The sequence below is a fragment of the Vigna radiata genome, chromosome 9, assembly GCF_000741045.1.
Source record: "Vigna radiata var. radiata cultivar VC1973A chromosome 9, Vradiata_ver6, whole genome shotgun sequence".
NCBI lineage: Eukaryota > Viridiplantae > Streptophyta > Magnoliopsida > Fabales > Fabaceae > Vigna > Vigna radiata.
Genome location: NC_028359.1, coordinates 5,939,863 through 5,956,317, shown reverse-complemented (window position 1 = coordinate 5,956,317; position 16,455 = coordinate 5,939,863). Strand labels below are relative to the sequence as shown.

The window sequence follows — 16,455 nt, the reverse complement described above, 5'->3', positions numbered from 1 at the left end:
ACTTTGTTTAAACTAAAATTCTTTCACCACATAGAAATGACAAAGTTTAGACTCTCAATAATGCAATCTCTAGCACTTTCACACACACACGCACCATAAGAATGAACATAATTGATTAAAATCAATTTAGTGCTATCAGAACTAACTAGCAAGGATTTCTAAAAAAAAAGAGTGTATAAAATAAATCTAGAATATTTTTAGAAGAGAAGAAGAGATAAAAGATGAAACTAAAGAAAAAGAATTAGAGAAGACTGATCTTAATGTGTTTTAGAATGAAGGAAGAATTCTCTATTTATAAAACTAAGAAAAAATCAATTAAATAAAAAAATAAAAATCATAAATAATTTAAGACAATTAAAAATTTGAATGTTGCTTAACAAATTTTTTTACCGTTACCAATTAATAAAACATCATCATTCTAAAAGAAACGTTCGAAATCAACATTTTAAGTTTTGCAATAATATAACATTATTACAACTATTCTATGAAGAATATGAATAATGATATGCATGATTTAATAGATTCTAATATCTAAAACTAGATCGAAGAGAAATACTTATCATATGTATAAATAAGTCTTTTGACAGTTTTTTCAAATATTGGTCAGATTAAGGTCAAATACACAACTTATAAAAGTCTTGTAACTTGTTCTGACTTTTTTTAAAGACAGTAAATGTGAATATATTAATAGTTTCTCTACTTTTTCAGGAAATCTTGTAACTTGTTCTGACTTTTTTTAAAGATAGTAAATGTGTATACATTAATAGTTTTTCTATTTTTTGAGGAGTATAAAATTATTTATTTACAGAATATTATCATCAGGCTGTCTTTGCACATGTTTGGTTGAGAAGTGATTATGTAAGTTTTTTTTTATATTTTTATAATAGGTATAAACCTACTTTCTATATTTAGACTTGTTTAACTTTTTTTGTGCATGAGTTTGGTTTAATTCTCATATTTTTCATTTATCTTAAAAAAAAGAGTATAATTTCTTTTTCCAGTACCAAACACTCCTATTTTTTAATGTTACGTCTTTTGCAGATTGTTGCTCTTGAATAAATTTATTAGAAGATCGGTAGTATATTCATATTGTTAAATTGTTTCCTATTTCTTAGATGTACAATTTGGAATTACAAATTTAATTTTTCCAATATCTATTATATATATTTAGTGTAATAATTAGCATACACAATACGTTACTGATTAACATGAATTACAGAATTATCAGGGTTATTATTTACGAACAACAATTGTTTTATAAGATTCAGATGGAGTGTTTCAACAAAGTTGAGGTGGAAATAGATACAAATATATTATGGTAATTGAGTCAGATTAGGACAAAAAAAATTAATTAAAAAAATGATAAAGATACTATTAATATTTATTTATAAAAATTAAAATGAAAAGCTATTTCAAAGCCAATCCAAAAGTCTATTACAACATCCTAAAACATATATTTATTTTATATTTTAATTTAATTATTTTTACGACAGCTAAATTGAAAGTACATCTATCGAAAATACTTAAATAATTAAATTATAAGTACATTCAAAGTAGTTTTAATTAACTTTTGTATAATTGAATTAGAAATATATTTGAATTTATTTAAATTAATTTTGTATATATTTTTAATAACCATCATATTAAAATGCATCTAACATAGCTATCACTAGATATTTATTTTATAAATTATAGATATGTTTTATAATTTAGATATATGAATCTTTTACAAGTTATTGTTTGAATATTATACTAAATAAGAAAAGATTGGTTAAGAAATGAAAATGACACCTAAGTGGCATGTGTATACAATAAATCCAATTAAAATTGCAAAAGGCCGAGAGAACATGCTGCCCCCGTATGCTTAACGGATTGGGACTCAAGGCCCAAATTCTAGAATAAAAAACTTTTTTTTTTTTTGCGTACCTCATTACTTTTAATCGGTTTTCTTTGTTAGGAATTAAGCCAGAGTTTTGAAGTCAGTTTTCACAATTATTTCTTTTAATGTTTCTTTGTTATGTTTAATGTTGTATATTTATGTGTGGCATTGTGTTTCAATAGTGAGAAGTATATTTTTGGCATTCATATCACTAAAAAGAAGAACTTATGAATGCTCAATATTTATTGGAAATTGTAAAAATTTGTTTGTAACGGTGTTTTTCGATTGATTACCTATAGATAAAAATTCATAAATAAAAATGATGTTGGTGAGATTTATTGACGGATATCATTATTCGATAATTATTGATTGATGTATCACTTAGTAATTTATCGACAAATATATTCTTTGGTAATGACATGACTCAAGTATAGAACATTATCTATTGACATATCTGTTGGTCAATTCATTGATAAATAATGTCATTTTTGAAATGCATTAGGATGTATTCTCTGCTACTCGATTAAACCTGACAATTTTACAAAATAAGACAATCCAATATGTTTAACCAGACAATCGAAACAAACACTGATTACAATATCAGTCAAACATCATAATATGTTTATAAGTAAGATAATCCGAACAAACATTGAACTTTTAAAATATATCTATCAATAATGTATCCATACATAATAAAAAAAGACATGTAAGAGTGTGAAAAAAAATCTTTATAATAACATAACCATCAGAATTATTTTCTTCTTCTTGAGGGTCTTGTTGTTGCTGTTGGGATTGTGACTGGACTGGGTATGCTAGATTGGAGTGGTTTGTTGCTGGGACGATGTTGGGTTGGACGAAGGCTATTATAGACAACTTTGTGCTTCCTGAGGTAAGAATCTCATGACCAAATTTTGCAATGTGTTAAACCTGCAAATCAAATCATCATAAGCCTGATCACGTATGCTTCTAGTCGGTGTGTGAGGTGGATAATGACCTCCTCAACACTTGTGGAAGAAAATGGTTAATGCTTGAGGGTTCCTCTTCCAGCAGTGTAATTTGTACCAAGTTGTTTAGACTCATATAATCATCTTTTATATTTTTCCACTGACAACGTCAATCCAACATTGTGTCCTATGATGTCATCGTGTGTACCATCATCATTATGCTCTTCTAATGCATCAGGACATGACCCTTGCTCATATCTGACTTGTGATTGAAAATTCTTCATGTTAATTAGTTAGTTAAAGTTTGGTTTAAACCTTATCCCTATTTATGTGGGTTTTTTCCAGTTTCATCCCTTTTTATTAGAATCCCCAATTGAGTCCTTACAAGTGCTAATTTAAATCAATTGAGCCCCTGTCGTTAAATTGGCTTAACAGTGTTAACTTTTTGCACAAATAGGAGGTTGATGTGTCAATTTTTTAAAATGTGGCATGCTGAGAGTTGAAACGTGGCATCACAAACTTGGGTTAAGAAACATTTTAAAAATTGGGTTTCGAAAACTCCACCACCATCGGTGCACCTCGAACACCTCCACTGTCAACCCAGCTTCCCCTTCCTCCCTTTCGTCGCTCCCTACATTCACATCGTTAACTGCTTTTGTAAGTTTTGTGACCATTTTGATATTTTATTATATGATATCATTATGTAGGTACCACTTTAAAGAGTTACTACATATTCATTTGTTTGTATCAGGGAGGATATGGCGTATAAATTGCTAAAGGATGGACCCTCAGTTTTAAGATCTCTCGCTGAAGAAGATATTCTTCAATTGGTGGAGCTATTAAAATCAGAGTAAAAGTGGTTGGAGGAAATCCCGTCCCAAATATTTCCTTTCAGAGTAATTAAACCAGTTCAAGGGAACTCATTGACGGGCCAATCTCAGGGTGCAAATGGTTTGAGATCCCTCTTTTAAAGCATATCGTCACAATCCAAGTTGCAAAAATCATCTTAACATAAGAGTATTCCTAAATCCTAGAGTTTTTGCAACTGATACTGAGACAAAATATAAGGGGATGCCTATAAAGGATATATTAGAAGGTTGTTAGTAACTTGAGTAAGTTATTGAGGGAAAACCCTGATGGATATAGTATCAGTTCTTTCCCAGGACTGTTTGTTGATAGGTACAACTATCATAATGATTTACAGAAGTCGACGACGTTGATTAGCTATTGAAAGTACTTTCGGGCCATTTCTTCCTCCATCCTTCCTTTGGTCACCATGGAGACTCAAAAGTTTGCGTTTTGTGTCAAGTGTGATTTAGGGTTCGTGGCTAATTTGGGGTTTTAGATTTGTGATTTTGTTTTCTATTTACAGGTTTCAAATGGTTTAATGGAGAAAAAAATAGATGGCGATGAGTTCGGTTGTGGCGCGAAGAGCTTGAGCGTTGGTTACATTGGCCATGGTGGCGACTTGCCCTCGCAGTGTTGGATGGAAGGAGATGAATTAAAGCGAACATGGCGGAGTCACGATTTTTATTTTGTGGTTACTTGATTGTAGGTTGATGGTGCACGAGGAAGATGATGATGGTTCTGGGTGGTGTTGTAATGGAAGATGACTTTTTTAAAAATTTTTAAAATGTTGTTGAGGAAGATGGTGCTTTGTCGTTGAGGAAGATGATGCTGACGTGACAGGAGTGATGTGGCAAAAACTGGCCACGTCAACGTTCCAGCTCATCAAAAAGTTAACATCGTTAAGCCAATTTAATGGTAGGAACTCAATTGATTCAAATTAGCACTTGTAAGGACTTAATTGGGGATTCTAATAAAAAAGGGATCAAACTGGGAAAAACCCACATAAACAAGGACAACTAAAGGGTTTAAACTAGTTTTAATCGTTCCAAAGGTCCTTATTTTTGGTTGGAAGTCTTAAATCGGTTCTTCAATTTTTTTTAATCAATTGGGTTCTTAATTTTGAAAAATTAAAACAATAAGATCCTTGTCGTTAAATTGACTGAACAATGTTAAAAAATTAGTAATGTATCTTAGTGAACAATGAAGTGGAATCAAATTAATCAAATGAATGAACTAGAGACCAAAAATCCTAGCAACATCATTGTCTTCAACCTCAAACCATAAGCCCTAGCCTTACCAGACCATCGCAACATTGCCATCGAACCATGTCATCAACCATCATTGACCTCCACACGCAAGCACGCCACCACTGTTCAACCTACACCGCGAGCCCCAAACCGCAAATTCACCTCGTGCCTCCATCCTTCATACAACAACCACCTACCCTTTCACAAATATGCACATCACAAGTTCTTCCCTGCAAAAATCTCAGTGTCACCACTAGAACCCTGCACCATAGAGATGACCACTATGATGCACCACCACCCATTGATACAGAGACCACCACGAGCAGTTGCCCCTCCTCCATTGCACAACCAATTTGCGTCACCACCACAGAGCCAAGAGCAACTTGTAAGAATGAGCAACCAAGAACCACTCAATTGCACCGCTCGAGTCCTAATTCGAAGATCCACTACACAACCTTACTCCATCATTGCAATATGAAAACAGAACAAAATTGGAGATTTTTCGATTTTAAGGTTTTGCACAAAAATTGCGATTTCCAATTTGTTTGGTCATGTTCAAAATTCATAAGACATAGGAGAAGACTCAACGGACCAACGATGGTGATTTCTAAAGTTAGGATTTTACAGAGATTAAGTGGTGGCTCGCGAGAAAGATGAATACTTAAATTATACATTATTCACTAAGATATAAAAACCCTAGCATAACCAGACACTCTCAAAATTATCTTGAAATATATTTCATTAGCAAAAGTATTTGTTAAAAGCTGAAGTAATACTTTCTAGACCAAACTGTTTGAATGGATTAGAAAAACATAAATAGTGTATAAGAACATGTTTCTTTCATTGAAATCTCTCAATAGACTCTATGAGCAAAGTAAGCTAGCTTCATATGGAAATAGAAGTTTATCTCTTATATGACACTAAAATTAAAAGAAATGATTTCATTTAATACAATGTTAAATCAAGCAAAGCATTGTATAAAAAATATCATCTGATAAGTAACCACCAAATGCTTTAACCTTGAGAAAGCATCTTATATTCATATCATTTGATGAATACATATTTGTCTCACCAAACGATGCATTTATTAGTGAAATGCAAATGGTAAAATATCTTGAACATTCTACATTGTTTAATGTTTATTAACGTTTAAAACATTTAATGCGTGCACGAAAAAACACTTTGATACTTGTATACTTTGTCTCTTGATATCTATGTAGATCAATAAAGTAGAGATAACATAAGTCTTTTGCGCTTCTTTCACTCATATAAGCTAGGATTGAAGTTTTAGAGGTTTGTTGTTTTGATTTGAAGGTATCTTGAATCTTGGAGATCATCTTAGCGGGTGTAGGCAACAATGGTGGCTTAGAAGAAGCCTCAAACTTAGACTACTTAGTCCAAGATTTAACCACAAATCCATTTACAGTTGTTGCCTCATACATTTTCATTAATGTGAAAGCATGTCTCACCGAATTTGGCTAAATCATCCTAACATGCATTTGAACTTCTTGTTTATGTTCCCCCAAAAAACAACTCAGTCTGTGCTCCTCGTTCAAATCCAAACAAGATAAAATAGCATCAAAGGCTTCGTGATATTCTACTACTGACTCTTTTTGTCTTAATTGCATCAATTCCAGCATAGAATCATCACATACTTCTTCAAATCTTTCAATCAAAATTATAGTGTATTCTAACTAAGGAGGTAAGTTTTGCAATCCCACTGATTTCACATAAGAATTATACCATTGAAGAGTTTTCCCTTCAAAATGTATCACTTCAGTCTTACCTTAAACTCGTCAAGAGTATTATCAATAGAAAAAAAAAAGTATCAAATTGAATTAACCATTGTTTAATGTTGTCACCTGAAAAACGAATTTAATTAATAAAAAGTGATTTTTTTTTATATTGTGATAAATAATTGATTTTTTTATATATTATGTATTTTTTATAACAATTTAATAGTTTTTTAATTTCTTTTAATTTTATAAAAAAAAAAGAAAACCAACATTATTAGAAATTTAGACATAAAGATAGAAGTTTCATGTTAAAACATAATATACAAAAAAAAAATCAATAAAATTATATTTCAAAATTTTAAGTTAAAGATAACATTTTATATTTTTTTTTTGGTTCACTTTTTTCTATATGTGATGGTAAAACATATACGTGAATCAATCAACATAAAGAATAATTGAAATATATATGTATGATTAAAAAAATTACAAGAGTAGAAAAATGAGAAATTAATAAACTACAGTTGAACAATTGACTTAATAACAACTAACATAGAAAATGTATATCACTTTTGAGTATTCATCATAAACCACTTAATATTGTAAATAATTTATTTTTAATTTTGATGAAAATTCATTAAAAAGTAAGAAGTTATTCACTTAAATATGTTTATATGAGAAATATTATATATATATATATATATATATATATATATATTAATAAAGTTTTTGCACAATAATTATCTTATATATTTAATCACTCAAAAAAAATTTAATATAGGTATCAAAAATTTCGACGTCGTATGTTACTACTTAATATTTATGTATAAGTTAGCAATCAAGTTTATTTAAATCTTACAAAATCTATTTAATTTGATTAAAATGTTTGTTTGCATATAGTTATATGATAAATTAAAAGCATTTAGATTTATAAAAAATTAGGAGTTAATTACATTTTATTGTATTCAAAGTGAACATTTTTTCAAAAAAAAAAAAATCCATGGATTGCTCTTAGTCCATAAGATTTTTGTAAATATTTTAACCATGTAAACTTTTATAAATGACTTTTTAGTTCTTTGGATTTTTCTGACCTCTCGTGTTAGGACAAAACTATATTAGGAAAGGATCATAATATATTAACAACTCTTTTTAATAATTTTTTGACTATAGATTATGTGTCATTATTTTATTGATTTATATATTTGAAACAGACTAATCACAAAGTATCACATAGAGTGTTGTAAAAGAATTGTTAAAAAACATTTCCCATTAGAAAAACCAAATTGAGAGAACATGAATAGATTGAGTGTTTTGGGGATTGAGCTCACCAACACATATGGGTTTTCGGAGTTTTGAAGATATGGAGGGTTTTTTTTTTTTTTTTCTTTTTTAGATTTGGGGTTCTGTAAGTCTTTAGAGGCAATATTGAAAATTTGGAGTTTTTTTATTTTGTTAAGATTTGGGAGACCGAGTGAAAATTTTGGAGGCCATATTAATTTTTACTTTTGTTTTTAATTTAATTTGTTTTATAGTTTTATTTTAAACATGGATTAATTAATCATGGTTTTCTTTTCACATTAGTAGATAAGTTTAGGTTTAATGTGTCCCTATTTTCGTCAAAAATTTCAAATAAGTCCCTTTCTTTTTCGGCGTCTCAATCAAGTCCTTATTTTCTTAAAATTGAATCAAATAGGGTCTTTCCGTCAAATTGAGATGACGCCGTTAAGAAGGGTATGTTAACCGTGTAGTTTTTTATTATGTGGCATTGAAAATGTGACTAAATTGTATTTTTTTAATTTTTAAATTAAAAAGTGAAGTATATTTTGTATATTTCATTTTTCAATTCAAGAATAAAAATATACAATTCAGTCACGTTTTTAATGCCACGTAATAAAAAACTACACTGTCAGCATACCCTTCCTAATGGCGTCATCTCAATTTGACGGAAAGGTCCTATTTAGTTCAATTTTACAAAAATAAGGACTCAATTGAGACGCCGAAAAAGAAAGGGACCTATTTGAAATTCTGTACGAAAATAGGGACCTATTGAAACATTAAACCATAAGTTTATCATGCGTCCAATTTTGCTTATTTTTAATTTTTTAATAATATTAATAAAATCAGTGGATAACCGTAGGTAACAAAAATTTATAAACGTTTTTTTCATGGGTAATTATCAGTGGGAATTCAGCTTCTTCTTTTTTTTGTAGTGAACATGTCAAACAGCTTGACTTGGTTTTCTGATGAAAGAACTCCAGATTGATCTGCTTCAACTGTCAAAAGTACCCTGTTACTCATGAAAGAACACATAGATATCTGATTTCACTTATTACGTCAACAAAAGTTAGTGGTGCAAAGCTTAATAAAGAATACTGCAAGATCAGAGGTGCAACTCGCATATTTGTTTTAGCGTGATATTTTAACAATTTTTTAACAATAGTGACTGTGTATAACTATTTTATTAATTCATATATTTAAAATAGATTAATCAAAGTGTCACAGATATATTTTTCTTTATTTATAAAAACTTTAAAAAGTTGAGAAATTTGAGAGAATTTTTGGGAGGATTAAAATGGGATAACAAAAAAAAATGGTCTAATGTACTCTTATTCGTTAAGAGTAACATTGTGTAATTAATTGTAATATCTTTTTGTTACGGTGAAACTCTTGAAGAATTATTTAAAGGAAAACTATATATAACCTAAGGTTTTTTATGCACAAAAAAACAAAAAACTAGTTGCATTTCATGAAATTTGTTGTCCCATACATTAATGGAACGTTAAAATTCCAAATTGAACCAAACAAAACGTTAATAAAATTATGTGTACTCTTTTTAAGTAGATGTCACTGTTCAAAAATAAAGAACACCAGACAAGCTTGCACGAGAGCCACGCATGTTATATTATATTATTGTGGCATGAGAATAATGTAACCAGCAAAAGGATTTATATTTGTTTTTTCCACCTCAGACTTTCCAAAAAAAATAGAAGGAAAATGATATTTTAATGCTATTTTTTGACACTATTTTTACACTGTACACGTGTCAAAATGAAAAATAACATGAGGAAAGAAAGTGCATATAATAATATTAACATAAAATAATTAATAATATTCACTCAGACAGTCCAAAAATTTCCAATATAGAATGAACTTTGATGGTCATGCAGATCACGAGTGCAATTTTTCCTTTATTAAATATGTAAGAGCACGTGGCACTTGCTAAGATGATTTCATCAGATAAAAACCCACTAACACTACTCACTCACGCACTCTTCATCATCGTCGTCGGAAGCAAAGAGCAGAAACAATGGAGACACAAGGACCATTGAAAATATACTTCCTTCCATTCTTCGCACAAGGCCATCAAATCCCAATGATTCAGCTCGCACGCTTGGTCGCCTCACGTGGCCAGCACATCACAATCGTCACCACTTCCGCCAACGCCCAACTCTTTCAAAAAACCATCGACGACGACATAGCCTCCGGCCACCACATCCGCCTCCACCTCCTCAAATTCCCCAGCACCCAATTGGGTCTACCGGAAGGCGTAGAAAATCTCGTTTCAGCCACAAACAACATCACCGCCGGAAAAATCCACATGGCGGCGCACTTCATCCAGCCTCAGGTCGAAGCTGTCCTCAAAGACTCCCCTCCCGATGTCTTCATCCCTGACATCATCTTCACCTGGACCAAGGACTTGTCAAAGCGTCTTCAAGTCCCCAGGCTCGTCTTCAACCCCATATCCATCTTCGACGTCTGCATGATCCAGGCCATCAAAGCCCACCCCGAGGCCTTTCTCTCCGATTCCGTGCCCTACCAGATTCCGGGTCTCCCTCACCCTCTCAGTCTCCCGGTCAAACCCTCGCCGGGTTTCGCCGTGCTGACGGAATCTCTTCTTGAAGGTGAAGAGGACAGTCATGGAGTTATCGTGAACAGTTTCGCTGAACTCGACGCCGAGTACACTCAGTATTACGAAAACCTCACAGGAAGAAAAGTGTGGCATGTTGGCCCCAGCTCCCTCATGGTGGAACAAATCGTTAAGAAACCCGCCATTGTTAGCGAGATCAGAAATGAGTGTCTGACGTGGCTTGACTCAAAGGAACAGGACTCGGTTCTCTATATTTGTTTCGGAAGCCTGGTTCTTCTTTCGGACAAGCAGCTTTATGAATTGGCCAAAGGCCTGGATGCCTCCGGGCACTCTTTCATCTGGGTGGTTCACCGGAAAAAGAAAGAAGGACAAGAAGAAGAAGAAGAAGAAGAAGAGGAAGAGAAGTGGTTGCCAGAGGGGTTTGAGGAGAAGATAGAGAGAGAGAAGAGAGGGATGTTGATAAAGGGATGGGCACCGCAGCCTTTGATCTTGAACCACCCTGCAGTGGGAGGGTTTTTGACGCACTGTGGGTGGAACGCGGTGGTGGAGGCCATCAGTGCTGGGGTTCCGATGGTGACTATGCCGGGGTTTAGTGATCAGTACTACAATGAGAAGCTTATAACGGAGGTGCACAGGTTTGGGGTGGAAGTGGGTGCGGCGGAGTGGAGCATATCGCCGTACGAGGGGAAGAAGACGGTGTTGAGTGGGGAGAGAATAGAGAAGGCTGTGAAAAGGTTGATGGATAAAGGAAATGAAGGTGATAAGATAAGGAAGAAGGCGAAGGAAATGCAAGATAAAGCTTGGAGAGCTGTTCAAGAAGGTGGATCCTCACACAACAATCTCACTGCTCTCATCGATCATCTCAAAGCTCTCTTCCCAGTATCTACCTAATACTATCCTTTCTTCCTTCTTCCATTTTCTTACCTTCTTCACATAAACTGAAGTTGCGACTATTTTAATTATGAAAAAAATAAAGTCAGACAACTTCGATTTAAAATAACGACAGTAAGGATAAAATAACATACTTTTATATTGAAATTTTTTTATATTTTTAAAAAGAAAAAAAAAAGAAAAAATGAATAAAAATAATATTAAATGAATATAAAAAAAATTGTGTTAAAAGTATTATTTTTTAAATAATAATCTTTTTCATGAATTTTTACTAAATAGTCAACAAATGTGTACGTTTCATGTAGAAAAAAAACATTCTTCTATCGCTTTCAAAGATTTGAAAACGGTTTAATAAAAATTTATGATCACAGTTCTTCTCAAACCATCGTCCAAACAACAGTTATATAACATAAACTATTGTTATATTATTACGTAGCATGATTAAAGTAATATATTATGATGGACTGTGGTCGGGTATGTATAATTTATATTAATATTTCTTTCGTTTAATCAAAACTCCCTTTGAATCTGCGCTTAATTAAATATTAAAAAGATATTATTTGTAACTACATAATCAAAGTTTATAAACATTTTTGATAAATATGTAAACTACAAAAAGTATAGATAAAACTTTGAAATAAAATTAAAATGTGGCAAATATTAAATATTGTAAAGTATTTCTCATCTATTATAATAATTAGATGATATTTTTATGTAAGTTAACGTAACTTCATAAACAAGTAATACTTTAATTTATGAATGGATTAGAGTATTATAATGTATTAAACTTAACTTGTATTAGTTTCAATATGTACAATAGTCATCATCATCGATTGGAATATTACCTAGTATGCATATTTATAATCTTTAATTTATTTATTACATTAGAACTCAGAATAAACATAATTAAATAAATTGGTTAGTAGATAAAAGGGAAAAACGAATATAATTAAAGTAGCTTGAGTTGGACACGTGCACTTTTATAATCTTACCTTTTGTGTACTATTCAATATATATTTATAATGGTACATCATTGGTCTTACTAAAAACAGTGATGTCCCATGACACCTTCACTATGTTTGCACTTATGATTGCAACATATCTACCAATGTGCCATATAGAATTCCATTTACAATTGTTTCTTCTTTTCCACATAAAGTTTCGCTCAATGTTTGTGTTACATATAAAACAAACATTTAAACATTAGCGAGTCTTGTAGTTTGTGATCCAACTAACCTTGGATTATGTATTCTAGTTACAAACAGAACCAATCATACATAAATACATGTTTTTATGTAATAAAAAATGTTAATGAATGAGCAATATCTATTTTCTCTCCAACAACTTCTGCGTATTTTTTTCTGAGTGTATTTTTCCATTTCTTCGCGTCCCCTTGAGAGGTGTGTGTAGAGTTTGACTTCTGCATTCGTGCGGAGAGAGACGAGTATTGTCTTTGTGTACGCTGGGTTAAAGGTTCGTCGCCCAAGATATCACCGAAGGTCCAATGGTCATAGCTAAATTAATTTTATCGAAGGCATCTAGGAAGAATTACCGGAGGTCTAATGCCCGTGGATAAATTAATTTTACCGAAGGTATTACCGAGGGTGTGAGACCGTCGCTAAGTTGCTCGGTCATTAATCCTAATACTTAGGTTTCTCTCCCCCAATTTTCATTCGTTAACCAAATACTTTGCCTACGCAGAAAACCCTTGTCCATGCAGAAAATCCTCGCCCACGCATTCCCCCAAATTGGTTGATTTGAACCATAGTTGTCTCCCTCGCCCTGGTTTTGTTCGCGCCAAACGTTGTCTTCCTCGCCACAGAACGTTGTCTTCCTCACCAAAGATCGTTGTCTTCGTCGTTCACGCAGGTAGTGGCAGACCCCCCACTTTGGTGGTGCTTCCTTCTCTCGTTGCAGGGGAGCTTCGTTTGAGGGTTTGTTCGAGGCTAATCAACAACAACCTCCTGTCCAGCAACAAGAAGATGAAGAAGAAACTGATTCTGATGAATTTAATGGCTATTAGGATTTGATAAACTTTTAAAACTTAGTTGTTTAGTTTAATGGCTATTAGGATTTGATAAACTTTTAAAACTTAGTTGTTTAGTTTAAAAGCTTTATTGAGTTTTGATGTTTATTACTGTTAACAACTACTTCTATGGTAATAGTCCATGAACTTTTTAAACTTAGTTACTTAGTTTAATTAAAGATGTTGGTGTTTTGACGTTTGTTAATATTAGCAACTACGTCTATTGTATCAATCATATACATTTGATGTTTGATGTTTTGATGTTTCATATATTGATTTTATTTTATGAAACAAATATTGTGTGCATTGATGTATGACAAATGTAATTGGCAGGTGTATTATGGTGGGAAGGTAGTGTAAAAAAATAGTGGAACTTGCATTTTATGAAACAAATAGTGTGCTTGATATATATGATGATATTGATTGGCAGGTGTATCCTGGTGGTTAGGAAGTGCACACTGAGTGCTTCATATATGATGAAACAAATAGTTGGATGATGTTTCCTATATTGATTACATTTTATGAAACAAATATTGTGCATTGATGTATGAAGTAATTGATTGGCAGGCAGGATGTATTGTGGTGGGAAGGTAGTGTACAAAAAAGGAGTGCAAGCTGCATTTTATGAAACAAATTTAGTGTGTTGGATGTTTGATGTATTGATGATTGGTAGGTGTATCATGTTAGTTCGAAAGTGCAAAAAAGGATTTTGAGTTGCACAGTATATTTTCGACGGCCATACAGACGGCTATACCTGTCGGTAATAACCATCTTGTCTCCAATTTATCGACAGTCAAGAATAAATTACCGAAGGTCAGGAGCCCTCGGTAATTACCGAAGGCCCAGAGCCCCGGTAATTATGGAAGGCAATCAGGCCCTCGGTAAACGTCGTCTGTAATTACCGAAGGCTGTAAGCCTTCGGTAAGTGCCGTCGGCAAATTTACCGGCGGCCAATAGCCATTGCGAAGGTTTCCGACAAACTATTCACAGTGAGCCTTAAGGTCGTCAGTAAGCCGTCAGAAATCAGTAGTTACCGGCGGCTTTTTTCCATTACCGACGGGCATTGACCCTCGGTAAAAAATTTAAAATTTGTTGTGGATAGTGATATCAAGAGTAAGGTTCAGAGAAGAATTTTAGGTGTATTGTTGCAGGTATACTTCATTACTGCTAGAGGATTGATACCGGGAAGCTCGCCTATGTTTGATGGGAAAGGCTATGATGATTGATGCGTAAAGATGGAAGCAATTTTTAGTTTCCAAGAAATTGATGAAATTGCGAAGGTTGGTTTCAAAGAACTATTCAAGAATGCTGATGAAGTGGCCGAGAAGGTGTCTAAGGAGAAGAAGAAATTGAACTGCAAAGCTCGGTACTGTTACACCAATATGTTGCTGCCAACATTTTCCAAAAAATTTCAAAGGTTGTCACAACAAAGGAAAACAGTGATATTTTGAAGAATAGGCATGGAAATTCTGGGAAAATTAAGAAATTAAAACTGCAGTCATTAAGGAGGCAATATGAAAATCCTTTCCATGACAGAAAAAGAGACACGGTTAGAAGTTTTATGATTGACAGATTGATAATGAACAATAAACTCTTTAATCAAAGTAGTTCCTAATACCCTTAGAACATTCAAGCGGGAACGTACATGAAGGATTAAACATTAGGAACAATTAATGTAAAACATGAATTGGTCTCTAATCTTTCCTCTGTAAGAACCTGAATTGGTCTATGATCTTCTCACTGTAGAGCACTTTTAGTTGCCTCTGAATTTTCTCTTTTGATGGGGATAAAGAGAAAGAAACATGCATGAATCAATGTACTCACAGATGGGGACCATGACCCTTTAAATAACCTCTGACGGTTTATATTCTTTAGTTTCAATAATTATAATTTGGTCCCTTCAACAAATTAAAATTATTGTTGGTCTCTACACAATATACCTTTCATGACAAATATACCCTTAGCCATATTTATCTTAATAAGATCACTTTATAAAGTTGGCTAATAAAATATAATGACCCTAACATATTTAATAATTACTTATATATATATATATATATATATATATATATATATATATATATATATATATATAGTTGCTAACAATCTCCCACTGGTCACAAGTATATATATATCCGTATAAATTCCTTACAAATGTGTTAGACTTTATGAGCTCAAAAAATGTCATTATATACCTTGAGCATATCCTAAAGTCTCGTCCATTGATTATATCCGCATGTAGAACCAAAACAGTTTTAATTGCAACAATCGCAACCAAACCAATAGTGATCATTAATGTTGACAGAACCAAATGACACGGATACATCATGAAAATTAAGTGAAGGTGACCTATACACGTCTATTTTCAACTAGTCCTTACTTTATCTTAATGAGATCAACATAATAACCTTATTGTACAAAGTGTAATATCTGAATAATAAACCAGAATGTATGCATACATGAAAACCAAACATAGAACACAAACACACAAAGATGACTAACTCCCATTGAACCAAAGATTCCTCATACTGTAAAATGCCCATATAAGCAATATGTTTATGAAAGACCTTAGGTGTAATAGCCTTATTAAGAGGATATATTATCAAGGAGTTTGTCCCTAAGTGTTATATGGAAATACATCCATTTTGTACTCTTTCTTTAAGAATTATTTTGATGTCATAGTATAACTTGAGTGGTCTTTCAATTCCTTTCATAATATTGGTCTCACCTTCTATACGTGAGCTTATAAACCTTTGTTCTCTTGAAAAAATCACATAACTTTATTGGCTGCTTTCCAAAGATCCATTCATGAATAACTTAAATATTTGCCTAGAACCCCAACTGTGTATGCTATATTTGGATGCATACATACTTCGACATACATTAGAGACTCCTTACTGTTGAAACATAGTGAATCTTCTACATTTCTTGAATTTCTAAATTTCCTTTTGGCATTGATTGAGACTAAAATCGTCTCCCTTAGCAACTGGAGAATCCCTTAATTTGTTATCCTTCACA

At 32.5% G+C, this 16,455-nt stretch overlaps 1 protein-coding gene across 1 annotated transcript; it reads left to right on the top strand.

Annotated features, from left to right (window-relative positions):
- Positions 1-9,910: 9,910 nt before the first annotated feature.
- LOC106773618 (UDP-glucose flavonoid 3-O-glucosyltransferase 7) lies at positions 9,911-11,517 on the top strand. Its single transcript, XM_014660339.2, has one exon. It carries the CDS (start codon positions 9,960-9,962, stop codon positions 11,409-11,411), a length of 1,452 nt encoding a protein of 483 aa, XP_014515825.1. The 5' UTR covers positions 9,911-9,959; the 3' UTR covers positions 11,412-11,517.
- Positions 11,518-16,455: the final 4,938 nt, after the last annotated feature.